The sequence below is a fragment of the Malus sylvestris genome, chromosome 6, assembly GCF_916048215.2.
Source record: "Malus sylvestris chromosome 6, drMalSylv7.2, whole genome shotgun sequence".
In the NCBI taxonomy this organism is placed as follows: Eukaryota; Viridiplantae; Streptophyta; class Magnoliopsida; order Rosales; family Rosaceae; genus Malus; species Malus sylvestris.
Window position 1 is genome coordinate 3,335,876 of NC_062265.1, and position 15,128 is coordinate 3,351,003.

Below are 15,128 nucleotides of genomic sequence, written 5' to 3' on the forward strand. Positions count from 1 at the left end.
GGGGTTTGACATTAAATATCCATACTCTAGTAATATGATTGTGAGTATTGTATTAGAGAATGATCGAATTGCATTGTAATTCCAATTGAATAGATTCTCCGAACAAATTCTACATTAGCTTGGGTAGCCATGATATATGGTTAGATATCACTCATGGCTTATGGGTTCTTCTAGATGATTAAATAAGTAGTCATCAAAGAAGAAGGAGAATTGAAAGTAAGTTTTAATTCACTAAGTGATTGGATTAATACAAATCAATTGGATTTGTGCCAATCACCTCACTGCCTTACTAATTAGAACCTAAAATGATTGTACACCGAAACACTCTTGCGGTGAAACAACTAAAGGATGATGGAATAAATTAATTGGATTAATTAAGTGTTATGATTAATTAGAAAGTCTAAAGAAATCATAGAAGTGATGAAAGATCGTTTTGGACCTAAAGAAAAGTTCGGGTTAATATGGGCCTATTAAGCCCAAACCCATTGGGCCTTTATTTAAGCATATGATGACTTGAATTGATAAAAGCCCAAAGCCCAAACAACACAAAAGGGGTCGGCCAAAAAGAGAGAGAGAGTCAAGTGGTTGACTCACTTCTTTGACATTTATAAAGGAAGTTTAGTGAAAAAGTTTCATTAGGGTTTTGTGTGTTCTTTTTCACAAAAGAGAAAAACAAGTCTCTCTCTCTACACACTTATAGCCGGCCACCAAGAAGAGGGAAAACTAATCATCTCTCCTCATTTTGGTTATTCCATTATCCATCTCACTACACTAGTAGGTATGGATCTTTAGAGGTCTTTTACTTTAGAGACTAGAGGAGAATCAAAAGAGCTCTAAATCTATCAAGGTGGAGGAAGCAAGAAGGGAGGCTAGACTCAAGGAGTTCCAAGAACAAAGAGCTTGGAGGTGGTCCATTCTTGGTCTCAAATCTAGATCAAGAGGTATAAAACTATACTTTCACTTTGTTCTTCAATTTTGTTAGATGCATCATATATGAACCTATGCTTCTTGAAGGAGATTTGCATGACTAAAGCTTTGATATTATGATTCCGTTGCAAATGTATATAAGTTTTGAATTGTATATGCATGCTAGTCACTAGAAATCTCACATAAATCTCATTATTTCCCTTCAGAGAGAGGGCCAAGGTGATGATTGAGAGTGGTTTATAGGTCCAATTCGTAAAAAAATTGGACGAAAAATGGCGAGGAACCGCCAGCTTGTACAGTCGAGTCACACGGGTAATCTCGATCCCCCGTGTCTCTTTCTCTCCTTTCTCCTCCTGGTTCCTTCTCCCTATTGGTCCCTCCCTCCCAACTCCTTCATCTTCTTTTCTTTTAATCACAACCATCCATAATTTATTTTTCTCTTCAATCACAGCCACACACGTGGCACAACTTATGGCTCCAGATTTATAGAGCCTTCTAAATAAAAATAAAATTACCAAAATAACCCTGATTTTAAACATTAATAACTATTTCGTTATAACTCCGTTTCACGAACGGTTTGCGCCTACTTGTTCGTGTGATCGGGCTCTATTCAAAAATATAAATTGTGACCTCAAAAGGTCTACGGATTTTAAATAATTAATTCCCAAATTCCAAACTTCATAACTAAATTAATTTAAGACTAAACTCAATAAATTAATATAAATTCTCGATTCTTTCCACATATTCCTGATGATGAATATGTAATTCATGTATTTAAAGTTTTCAGGGTGTTACACTCCACCTCCTCCACACCCACTACCTTCAATCCAGAAAATAAAAGAAAAGAAAAAAAAACTCATCTCCCTTTCCCTGCAACCAATGACTAAAATATCGATAATATCGGCGATATATCGCCGATATTATCGTTTTTCAGATACACTGATATTTTCCCACGTATCTGTCTCATTATCATCAAAATATCATGATATATTCGATATCATCGAAAAAGTCGTCATGGCTCCGTCGTCGGAAAGGCAGCCGAAGCTGCGTCATCCCAGCTGCCCAGATATCTCTCTACAATCCAGGCTCAAACCCAAGATCTGCACTTCAACGACGCCGATTCCCCCGCCGTTGTCGAAGTCGCGGTGAAAGAGCTCGCAGAACAAATAGCAATTGTAGATCATGAACCCGTGGTCTGTCCCCACGGCGAAGCAGCCGTGGTCTTGGTTGAAGCAGACGTGGAACAGAGACGGAGGCAAGTGCGGCGCCGACGGGGCAGGCTCCCGGGGGAGGAGGAGAATGGGTGGTTGTTGTGGAGGTTGAGGTTGGGGTTTGGGGGCGATTGGGGGTTGTGATGGTCGTCGCTGAAGTCAACGACAGAGGTGGGGTTATTGTCGGTGGGATCGGTGAGGAAGGTGGAGAAGGATCAAGAGAACTTACCGAAGAGTTCCTGGGTTCGCCGATGAGGCGGAAGACGCAGACGAGGAGGAAGGCGATGGATGAGGAGAAGGCCATGTGGGAGAAGGATCGAGAAAGGTTTTTGTGCGTGTGTGTGGGAGAAGAGAGAAGAGAGAAGGATCGAGAATTCGAGAGATCTGTGTGTGTGTTTGTGGGAGAAGGGAGATGGAGAAGAGAGAAGGATCCATAGACGACTGACGTCTCTGTGTGCGTGTGTTGTTGTGTGTGTGTGGTGTGCGTGTGTGGTGGCGTGTGTGATCCCTGTGTGTGCGTGTGTGTGTGTGTCGGTGGCGTGTGTGTGTGTGTGTAGGTGGTGTGTGACAGTGTGAGAAAAGAAAAGCATCTAAATAATTCAACTTTTACAGCTTTTAGGAATGGTACAATTTTTGACAAGACAAAAATAAGTGGTTTCATGCATCAAGATTCAAAAGCGTGTGCCACGCGTGATATTCTTTCACATTCTCAGAGGTGGAGTATTAGATGATCACACATTTTTTGACCATGGACAAAAATAATGGTGGTTTCATTCAAAAGCATCTAAATAATTCAAAACCCAGACAACTTTTACAATTACAACTTGTACAATTTCAGACCATGGACAAAAATAATGGTGGAGTATCATACCATGGACAAAAATAATGGTGGAGTATCATACCATGGACAACTTTTACAATTTCAGACCATTCAAAATCGTGTGCCACTGTGTTATTCTTTCACATTCTCAGAGATGGAGTATCAGATCATCACACATTTTTTTACCCTTCAAAAATTAAAACCTCTATTACACATTTTCGTTTATTCTGCTTCCCTTACCCCTTTCAGAGCCATTCCAGATCTATTCCAGAGGTTCAACACAAAGGGTTCCATATTTAAGGTAAGTTTACGAACTTATATTTATATTATTGTAATTTATACTTGCATGTTAATTTTTTTAAGTAATTAAGTAATGTTGTATAATTATTCCCTAGAATAATTTTAATATGTTTAATGTTATTTATTATTTTATTATCAAATTGGATTATTATTCATTAATATTAGGTTTTATTATTCCATATTATTTTTATAATTACTTAAATTCTTACAATCATTTTCTTTACTTCCTATTTAATTCTTCTATAGAATAACTTTGCTTCCTATTTTCTTTACTTCCTATTTAATATGTTTTCGTCACTACTATATTTTTTGGCCAAAAAATAATTGCCTAATTTTCATGAAAAATAAATATATGTACGTTTAAGATGTCTAGTGGAGTTACTAAACGTGATCCAGCTTGGGAACATGGAGACCCAATAGACGGAAATAAACATGACACAATTTGCAAATATTGTGGTCGGGTAATGAAGAGTGGCGGAGTGACACGACTTAAGTACCATCTTAGTGGATTAGATCCAACACATAATGTCCAACAATGCGATAATGTCCCCTTAGAAATGAAGGCATTCATCACCACATTATTAAAAAATAAAAAACAGCAGAAGGAAAAGATAACACATGGAATGGAAAATATTCGAGCTGGGCTACGAGGAGAAGTCATTGGCCAAGCGGTTGACAATGATGATGATGACGATGAGGACGAATGTGATGATGACATGGGACCTGAAGAACGACGCAGTTTGAAACAAGCATTACGTGCCTCCAAGCAGTCAGTATGGGAAAGAGAACACCTTCATAAAATTCCTAATAGAGCACAAGGTTCCGGGACAAGTGGTGGTGCACAAATGAGATGGAGATGCAGTCTTAGAGAATCACAACCAACACCACCAATAGCCCCAAGTTTATATAAGTCATCCAAAGCACGTCAAAAGAGTGTTTGGAGTTATTTCACTGGAGGTAATGTGAAGGAGGGAATGATGCGTCTACTTAGCAAGTTCTTTATCTATGAAAATGTCCCTGCTGAGAAAGCATCATCACATCATTTCAAAAATATGGTAGTGGGATGTCAACAGGCCGGTGTTGGAGTACAACCTCCCACTCCATATGAGATAAGAAACAAATATTTGGATATGGAGTATAAAGACATTGGCGAGTATGTTAACAAGTTGAGGTCAAAGTGGGAAACTAATGGTTGCACAATCATGTGTGACGGATGGACTGGCCCGACCAGATTGTCTATCATAAACTTCATGGTATACTCCAATGGAAAGGCAATTTTTTTGAAGTCTGTTGATGCTTCAGACCATATAAAGAACTACAAGTATATTTACAAATTATTGAGGGATGTAATCATGGAGGTGGGAGAGCATAATGTTGTCCAAGTCGTGACCGACAACGGTTCTGCATTTGTCAAAGCTGGAAAAAAGTTAAGCATCATAATGTGTTTTGGACATCATGTGCAGCACATTGTATTGATCTCATGTTTGAGGCAATGGGGAAGAGAGAGAATGTTGCTACTGTGGTAAAAAGAGCTAGACCGATCACAAATTATATTTACAATCACGGTTGGTTGTTGGCAAAGATGCGTGAATTTTGCAAAGGAGAAATTATTCGTCCAGCTACCACTTGATTCGCCACCAACTATATTGCATTAGACAGCCTACTTAAGAAGAAAGCAGGGTTGAAGCAACTATTCACTAGTGACGATTGGGCTAACCACAATTTTAGCCGCTCAAATGCAGGTCGTATGGTGGAAAGTATAGTGCTTGATCATGCTTTTTGGACTCAATCAGAACATGTGTGACAAGTGTTTGAACCTCTTTACAAAGTTTTACGGATCGTTGACACAAAAGTGTATCCTACTATGGGGGCATTATATGAGTTGATGCGTGTAGTGAAGGATGAATTGGAAAGAAAACATGGTGCAAGGTGGGCCATAAAGATAATTGAAGACCGATGGTATAAAACATTATACCACGATTTGCATGCAGCAAATATAAATTATGTCATAATTTGCAATTCATTTCTTTAGTTGCATATGTATTATTTCTCTTATTAGAGTATATGTTTATTTGAATAGCATATTATTTGAATCCTCGATACTAATACAGACCCGTTGTTGGAGATAATGGTACCCTTATACGTGCTGTACATAATGTATACTCTAAATTAGACCCTGCATCACCAGCAGTTGGCCAATTTGGAAATGAGGTACACAATTACTTAAATTATAATAATTACTTTGTTGGATTAAACTAACACGATTTATTGAATTCAGCTAACATGGTTTAAAGATGCAAGAAGAACTTTTGGAGAACCAACATCAGTTGCTACTCGAACAAAAATGTCTCCTAGTGAGTGTAAACATATTTCACGATAAGTTTATAATAGAATTTGTTGGAGTTATTAGGCTTATCAACATTGTTTTTCATTGTAGCTGAATGATGGATCATGTATGGGATCGATGCACTAACTGTGAGAAAGTTAACAATCAAAGTATTATCACAAACAGCTTCCTCATATGCTTGTGAAAGAAATTGGAGCACATTTGCACTCATACACACAAAGCAAAGAAATAGGTTGGCTCATAGTAGGTTGGAAAAATTAGTTTATTGCTACTATAACATGAAGCTTCAAATTCGAGATAAGGAAGCAGAAATAGATCATGTCGACCGTGGTGACCCACTAGATGTGCTTGATATTGTTGCTGAAGATGATGATACAGAGGGTAACCAACTTTATCAATGGATTAGACCTTTTCATTTAGATGATGATGAAGGCAACCTAGCTCCCAGAGTTGCTGAAGAAGCACGTAATGAAGGGATAAATGTAGAAAGAGTATTAGTGGAGGAGGTGAGATCTAGCAGCGCTGACTCTTTGGAAGAACTTTTGCACCTAAGACCAAGAAACACTGGAATTCCACCTTCTTCCAATCCTACACAACCACAACATTGTGTTGATACTAATGATAGCTCTAGTACAAGATCAGGAGGAGACTCACCTACCACCGGAGGTGGGAATGATGAAGGATATAGTGGAGCTGGAGGTAGTGGTGGTGGATATGGAAACTATGTTGGACTACCTCCCGGATTTATGAGCTCATTCATTGGTGAGGCAAACTTCACGCATGCAACACAGGATGAGGACCATGGCAGTAGGCGGGTAGGACCAGGAATTGGTGCCATAGGGAAGGACTATACTCGTAGAGAAAGAGGCAAGGGGATTTTGTCAAGTCAAGAAGATGACTCGTTATCTATAACTTCGGACTCTGTTGGAGTGGGAAGTATTAACTATGGTTATACTCATAACCAACCATTTCCCTACCCTTCATATCTCATTCCTGTTGGGATGGAATCGAGCGACTCATGGAAACAATCCGAGACTTAATCTTCAAATGATTTTGCTTATGGACAAGGTCAACCAATCTCGGATCCATATGGGTGGCATGTTAACAATTACATGCAAAAATATTTTGGGGATTTATCATTTGATAACTACTCTTCACAATACACTCACTTTACACATAGAGATGATGAAGATAGTGAAAAATTTGAATCTCATAGGAACTCTATGTGGTACTAAGTCACTCATGTATCTTACCATGCAATGTATAAAGTGTAAAATATTGTACTAATTCATTATATATAAATGATTATGGTGTGTTTAAACTTCTTTCATTAATTACTACATATTTTCTACACTCACAATGTTTGCCAGCTCGCTATATAATCAACTTGATAATGTTAAATCCATCATGCAATGCATTTCCTTCCAATTTTTTGTGATAAACTAATAGATAATTGACTAAATAAACATCCTGCAAAGTTTCAATAAAAATTTCCAAGTTTTTCTTACAATTTCCGTGGTTTCCATATTATTTTTATCGATATCGATATTATCCCGATATTTCCATCGATATTTCCTTGTTTTCGGACTACCGATATTTCCGATATCATTGATATTTAATACCTTGCATGCAACTCAGATCCCGTCTTCCCCAATGAGTGTGGATTTAAGGAGTGAGGTGTGTAAAAGAGGGAAGATGATGCGTGTGAGGGTAGGTGCGCTGGGTTTTTTTTTTACTCTTCTTTCTGGGTTGCAGGTTGGGCTCAGGTTAGGGGGGAAGAAGATGGGAAAATGGGTGTGCAGAGGAGGTGGAGATGGGTGCAGGTGGAGGATGGGTGCAGACGACGGATGGAAGATGATTTTGTTTTGGGGAGGGGGTTGGTGAGATCTGGACTTCGGCTGGGGGGGATATGGGATCGGGGTTTCCTGGGAAGGGGGGGTTGATGGGATCTAGGGGGAGGGTGTGTCGATGGGAACTGGGTTTTTTGGTTTTTTTTTTGGTTCAAGGTTCATGTATGGGGGTGGGGTGATGGGATATGGATTTTCTCTTTTTTTTTTAAATTTATTTTTATGCCACATGGCACACATTTGGCAGCCACGTCAGCACTTAACGGATCAATAGATGGAAAATGAAACGGAAGTATTATTTTGAAATAAAATAATACGTGAGGTATGAAAGTGAAATGTTTTAGAGATGTTGTATATGGTTGTAATAAACCTCAAACCTGATGGGCTACTATGTAATTTACCCAAAAATAATTTAGGGACTTAATTTTCACTGAGATAATAGTTCAGAGACTAAATTGGCACTATACCCTTTTGGGTTTTGGTCGATGTAGCCGATTATCCTAAATATTTATAATTAGCCAATTTTTACCTTAGACTTTAATTTTAGCTAAATACTTCTCTGAACTTTATAAGTAGCCAATTTCCACGCTAGATTTACAAAAATTTATCCAAATTTTCATTCATTTTGGTCACACGAACTAGACATGACAAATGTATGGGGCAAAAAAAAAAAAAAAAAAAAATTTAAAATCTAACTTTGGGAGAAAAATTGGCTATTCATAAAATTATTATGGGGTAATCGATTAAAATTAAAATTCAGAGAAAAATTAGCTACTTATAAAAGTTAAGAAATAATCAGTTAAAATTAAAATTCATGAAAAAAAATTATCAACTCCATACAAGTTCATATGGCAAACCAACAAATACCTTTGGGGGGCGTTTGTTTGCCCTCACTAAACCTCGTTGGATTGGACTGGCTTAACTGGGATTGCTAAGCCGTGTTTGGTGTGAAGAAGGACTAGCGTTAATGAGACTAAGTCGGATTCGTCCCGACTAAGTCCTTCGCTAGGTAGTCTTGGCGAGTCCCCCCCGAAATGTATGAGATTGTTAGTCTCGTCTCCAAATCTGCTTCCTTTTTACACTGCATCTTCTGTACGTTGCTTCGTCTCCGTTTACCCACCCCCAAATCAACTTCTCCCACTACCAAAATCTCAAAATCGAACCACCAAAATTCAAAAAAAAAAAAAAAAGGCAAAACAATAACAACAATGGGAGAAGCTGATCAGCAAGCATTCTTCCTTTTTCCCAGAAAATTCTGAGATGGCTATCTCCTTCTGAAATTGCAGATGGAGAAGCCGACGCCTGTATCAGAGGGAGGAGAGAGATTCGAAAATTTTTGGGAGAAAAAGGGTGAGGAAGGTGGAGATGCCTAACGGCAGGAAGAAGGCGAAAGGGATGAGCTTGTCTTGAAAGATCTACCATGACCTTGTTTTGAAAGACTGCGTTTTGCAGGAAATACAAGGAGGAAAGGAGAGAATGGATGGAGTCGGAGAGAATAGATGGAGTCAAAGGGAAGAGATGGGAGAAGGTTCGAGAGAGAGGTAGAGTGGGAAAAAAGAAAGAAAAGGGTTAAATTAATATTATTAGATAAAATAATAAAATATTATTAGATAAGTGTTAAATAATATAATATTATAGTTTGTTTATATTCTGCTTTTTAGTCCGACACTACACTAAACGTTTCACTAAGCTAGTCCATCTTAGTATAGTCTAAGCCATTCCAGCTTAGTCCCTGAAACTAGTCCAGTCCGAGACAGTCCGGTGCAACAAACGCATCCTTGGGATTTTCAACGCCTCATTTCTCTTTAGAGCCCACTCTAAAACCCAACTGGAAAATAACCCAAGTTACGAACATGTGACTTTGAACCCAATTGGAAAATAACCCAAGTTACGGAAAATAACCCAAGTTACGAACACGTGAGCCATCAACACAAAAAAGGTAGGTTTTTTTAGCCAAAATGGTCTCTAAGATTTTCATAACACATAACTTTGGTCCCTGAGATTGTCCACCATCCATTATTTTGATCATTCCATTAAAAAAACTCCGTTAAGTCTTAGGGACCAAAATTATGTGTTATGCAGTCTTAAGGACCGAAGTTATGTGTTATGTAAATCTTAGGGATCAAAATTATGTGTTTTGCAAATCTCAGGACCAAGATTATGTGTTATACCCTCAACTTAACAAAGTTTTTTAACAGAATGATCAAAATAATAGATGGTGGACAATTTCGGGACAATTTCTATTGATTTTAAATATCAAGAATCAAAATGATGTATTTTACAAATCAATTTTGACTAAAAAGCCAAAAAGATAAATATAATGGAGAGTGAAAAGATGGCCTCCGCTAAGTTGTGGTCGAGTTGGGCACAGTGACAGCCAGCCGAGAAGGAAGAATACTGGGAGAATTAGGGTTTCACAGAAAGAGCCGCAGACTCTTCTCACCACCTGATCAATCAATCGCGCGTCTTCCATTGCTAAGGTAAGTCCCCCAATTTTCTAGATCGATTTTATCGAAACCCTAATTTTGTTTCTGGATTTTCTCTTCCTAACCCAAAAGAAAATATTGACGGTATCTGCAAAATCCCAACAACTGTTTCAGCTCAATTTTTGTTTTTAATTTACTAATTTTTGTTTTTTTTTTGTCTGATGATGGATGTTGGCGTGTCTTGATATGCAGGATTAATTCTTTGTTTCGCCGAAAAATCGGTAATTTGATACAAGAATCGCCAAATTAGATGGAGGACTGGGGTAATACTGCTTGCTTTAATTCCATCTTAAGTATTCCTGTAAAATTTTGTGAGATGTGTTTGTGGGGGTTTTTTTTTTGTGGGTAATTTTGGTTTGTCTTGTTATATTCTCTTAGTAATTATTATGTTTAGTATTTACCACCTAAGCTCTCTTGCCTAAACCTTTGAATAACTATTCATTTGCTATAATTAGTATAAGTGGAGTTATTTTGTTTACAAAGCTGGTTTTTTTCTCTGCTTCAGAAGAGGAGAAAGTTCCAGCTCTCCTTGCTAAGGACAAACCGATACATAAATGGGATGACGAAGATGTGGATGAAAATGATATTACGGAGTCATGGGAGGATTTAGATGAACCTGCTCCTCTGGTAAGATCAATAACGCAGTTGTCATCTTATTATTTTGTTGAGTTTCTGAAAGCAATTTTTTTCCTGCTCATCATTCAGAATCCTTGTCATAGGTTGATGGATGATTGTTCTTGTTTGAGTACTAGCTAATTGGCTGGGGAATGTTTCATGTATATTTATCTTTAAAATGACCATGAACAACATTGTTTTTTCTTTTGATGTGAAAATCCAATTTTGTATCTTGCGGCAATATATGCATATAAATGGTGAAAGACACCAAGGAGACGACTTTTTAATATTATATGGGATGTCTTTGATTGGTCACACCATATATTGTCACTTTGTACTGCATTTGTCTATGTAGAATGGTAGTCATATTACAAATAGTTCATTGAGCGCTAGTTCTCTTCCTTGCCCTTAATTGAAAAAATAAAATAGGGACTAGGTTTGAGAAAAAGGGTTCCACATTATTGTCAAGTTTAACCTCCTTTTTGCAACAACTTTGATTGATTTCAATGATTGGATTGATTTCGGCTTTACTGTTGAAAGTGAGATTTACTAGTTTAGGCCATATCAAATGGTTTGTTATGGCAATATTTTGCTAACTGGTAGTCATTTAGATGAATAGGTTCTGGATCATCATGTTATATGGTCGGGTTTAAATCTCAGTATTCCAATGAGTTATATACAAATGGTAAAAGAAAGTTGTGACTGTTTAAGAGGATACAAAGGATTTTTGTTTGTGTGTGTCGCCTTTGGGGTGGGAGCCCTAAAGCCAAACTGGTAAGTTCAGCCTACAGTGCTACCCCTATGGTCGCCAAGCAAACCTCTGCAGGATAGTTTGTTCAAGTTGGATGAAGCAAAATACAACCGTTGTAACAGAACCAAATGAATCGGGATCCAATAGAATTGGTTTTGTTCGATTTCCATCGGGTTGCCGCGGTTGTTGCTGTGTGTGTATTTTCAATTTGTCCACAAACCACAGCAAGTAGTTTTGCAGTCATTAACCTTGGAGGCTTTGTCCACAAACTGCATGCACCATATTGATGGCTGTTTTGTTTTCACACTTGTTCTACTGAAAAAATCTAGTATTTATTTTATGATAATGATTAATCTTGATAATCTGTTATTTTTATGGTGGCCAGGAACCTGCAGCAAAGCCTGTTGCTGAGAAGGCACCTAAGAAACCTGCAACAAAACCTGCTGCAAAAGCTACAGAAAAGAAAGGAAAAACCGTTGAAGTAGAAAAGGAAGAGCCACTGGATCCTGTGGCTGAGAAACTTCGCCAACAAAGGTGAGAGTTAACATTTAGGCCTCGTTTGGTATTTTGTACTGACTAATTTTTGTCGGATAGTAGTAATCTACGTCTTATAGAACTGACTATTATAAAGAATTTAGTCAGGCATTTGGTGCTGCCCCCGATTAAGAAGCCTAACTAAATTTTATGTTAATTTAAATAAGGATCACAACATTTTATAAGTCAAAATGAATCATCAATAGAAACATCCAGTTTGAAAGCCAACCTCAACTTCATAGTTTTTAAAATGCTTTGGTGACTTCATCCAAGAGCCCAATTCAATTTAACCAACCAAACAATAAGATAAGTACCTTAGTCAATTAGGTTGTGGGAATTTTCATCTTCGCTATGTAGTTCATTGTGTCAGTTAACTGAAACCCTTGTTCTATTTTTTTTTTAGGTACTATTATTCCCAAAATTGTACTTATTGGGATCCTTTGGTGGAAGTAGTGGCTATGTAATCTCTTCAGTACTTCGAGTTTTGCATACTGAAATTTGGAAGTAAAATTAAATAACCATGTCTTGATAAAAATTTCTCAAACAGATAGTTTATTCATCTTTGGTTTATAATGCGAATAGTTAGTGTTCTGTTGTAACCATATTCTGAATGATGCTTCTCAGCCCAATCAGCTCAACTTTAGGATTTTTTTTAATTATATTGTTTATTGTGCAACTGTGGTTTAAATGTGGCGATTTATCATGCATTCTGATGTAATTAAGCCCTGCAATTCTTTCTTTGGTTTTTGTTTTGAATTCTTTTAGAAACTTGCTATAATTAGTGCCTATGAGAGAAACCATTGTTTTGGGTACTTCTGATTTTTGGATCTATTATGTTGATTCAATTTGTCTTTAAAATGTTGTTGATCATTGTGTCTACCATGCACTGTATTATCTGTTAATGGTGCACCTGGGCTGCACTTTTATTATGTACTCAATGAAGTTTCAGAATTGTGATGTGTGGGGACTGGCCTTTATTCGGTTTTTATTTTATTTTATTTTTTTTATATTTTTATATTTTTTTTATTTTTATGTCTATGCCTATCGTTTGGATGATAGACCCAGTTGATTCAGAGTTAATCATTCTCCTTGAGAACATGGTTTGGTACATTTGACTAACAATTACATGTTGAATGCGTTAGCTTTTGGTCACTAGTGGTTCTTACTAAAGCTTTTCTCTACTCCACAGGCTGGTGGAAGAAGCAGATTATAAGTCCACTAAAGAATTGTTTTCCAGTGGAGGCAATGAAAAAAACATTGACAATTTCATTCCGAAATCCGAAAGTGACTTCCTGGAATATGCAGAACTTATTTCACATAAACTTCGTCCATTTGAGGTGTGTTAATTTTTCCTACCTGTTTAACAAACGTTCAAGAATTTCAGGTACATAATTTTTTAAAATTTATTTGCAGAAAAGTTTCCATTATATTGGTCTACTCAAGGCAGTAATGAGACTGTCAATGACTTCGTTGAAAGGAGCAGATGCAAAAGAAGTTGCATCTTCCATTACAGCAATTGCAAATGAGAAGATAAAAGCAGAGAAGGAAGCAAATGCTGGCAAAAAGAAGACAGGTGCGTGTCTTTGCTTATTTCATTCTTTGCTAAGAGTAGAATGTCTCATGCTTCATTTTAGTTTTATTTATGATTTTTCATCCACTTGAAAACCAAATTAATGTCCTATATGTGAAGAAAAGAAAAGGAATAAGGAATTATATTGGGTTTGTGTTGAGAAGCATCAGCCGGAAGCTCTTAGTATTGTGGAACCGAGAAACTAACGTGTTTAAAAAATGCCTTTGCGCGTTTGATTCAGAAAACTTGTTTAGGGTATTGGTCAAAGCAACCCCTGTGCTTTCTGGTTTAGGTGTAGGTGTCACCAATAAGTGAAAGCAATGTGTTAAAAATGCCTTGCAAGTTTGATTCAGAAAACTTGTTTAGGGTATTGGTCAATGCAGCCCCTGTGCTTTCCGTTTCAGGTGTAGGTGTCACCACCAAGTGAAACTAACATGTTAAAAAATGCCTTGCACGTTTGGTTCAGAAGACTTGTTTAGGTTACTGGTCAAAGCAGGCCCTGTGCTTTCCAGTTTAGGTGTAGGTGCCGAAATAGCTATGGTTTATGTAATCAGAGTTGAAGGTATGACAATGCAATCCACTTTGGATCTTTGAGTCTCATACCAATCAATTCCTTTCTTTTCCCATTCTATCCTTTAAAAAATATGTTCAACTGAGAAAAAAATAAAGAAGAAATAGAGGAATTTTGTTAGTGCTATTTTCGATACTTATGTAGAGCAACATAGTTATGGCCTTTATCTTTACCAAGTGGTATTCGTTTGAAGTCTGAAAAGTATCCTGCATCAGAGAGTTAAGGAACCTTGCAAGGGCTTATAAGTTGGGCTACTCCCCCTGTTGCCAATTGGTTTTAGGGTGGAACCCCAACTTCCTTTATGTTATTCAGAGCAGGTTTGTCCGCTTGTGAAGCCCAACAGACACGTGCCGCACATCACCCAATCAAAATTGTCCACGGGTTTGGAACAAAAAATTTCCACAGCTGTTAAAAGCAATCTGAAAACCTAATGTTAAAAATTGTCTGCGTTAAAAATTGACCACTTCACCCATTTTGAGAACTTGTAGTCGAGGGTTGCTTCTGTGTTAGGCTTAACTTCCTTCGTAGAGCCTCAATACTTGTTCACTACTCCCAGTTAGAATTATTTTAGTGTGGAACCATGATCTCTTCATCGATAAACATTAAAAAACTTAAATGTTAGAGAGGTGCACAAATATTTGTTGATGATATAGTTTCTCTCGGTGTTTGTTAATTGCTTTCCTTGTTTTCAGGTGCCAAGAAAAAGCAGCTAATTGTTGATAAGGCGGATGATGATATAGCTGTTGAGGGCTATGATCAACTCGATGATTATGATTTTATGTGAGTGTTTTGATGTAGCGAGTTTTTATCAAAAGGCAGTAAAGGAACACGTATTTTCAACATTGAAGTAGGGAGAAAGATTCTGCGGGCACCCCCTCAACAGAGATTGATTGGTACGAGTGTTATGTATTTTGTCGAATAAGAGTTTCAGATATCGTTTTTTTTTCCTCATATGATGGTCAATTTTGTCGGTTACGGATGCTACATGCTCTGCATTTTGCTGCGCATACTTGAGCTCATGGGAGTCATTGGCTTGTCAAATTTATGGCTACAGTTGCAAAAGATTTGCCCTTTATTCATCTTGTTCTCCCATTTGTTTCATTCACTTCTCTATATAAAATGCTGGATTTTTATTTCTCGTGTAAAATT

At 37.4% G+C, this 15,128-nt stretch overlaps 1 protein-coding gene across 1 annotated transcript; it reads left to right on the forward strand.

Annotated features, from left to right (window-relative positions):
• Positions 1-9,767: 9,767 nt before the first annotated feature.
• On the forward strand, positions 9,768-15,112 carry LOC126625728 (uncharacterized). Its single transcript, XM_050294792.1, has 7 exons — positions 9,768-9,932; positions 10,131-10,201; positions 10,444-10,565; positions 11,690-11,838; positions 13,028-13,175; positions 13,252-13,411; positions 14,672-15,112. Exons 2-7 carry the CDS (start codon positions 10,189-10,191, stop codon positions 14,761-14,763), a joined length of 684 nt encoding a protein of 227 aa, XP_050150749.1. The 5' UTR covers positions 9,768-9,932; positions 10,131-10,188; the 3' UTR covers positions 14,764-15,112.
• The last annotated feature ends 16 nt before the right edge of the window (positions 15,113-15,128 follow it).

Bases quoted from the DNA above. Each gene is read 5' to 3' on its own strand.
- LOC126625728 (XM_050294792.1), top strand. The intron at 10,566-11,689 runs GTAAGATCAATA...TATGGTGGCCAG, and splicing joins TAGATGAACCTGCTCCTCTG to GAACCTGCAGCAAAGCCTGT. The intron at 13,412-14,671 runs GTGCGTGTCTTT...CCTTGTTTTCAG, and splicing joins TGCTGGCAAAAAGAAGACAG to GTGCCAAGAAAAAGCAGCTA.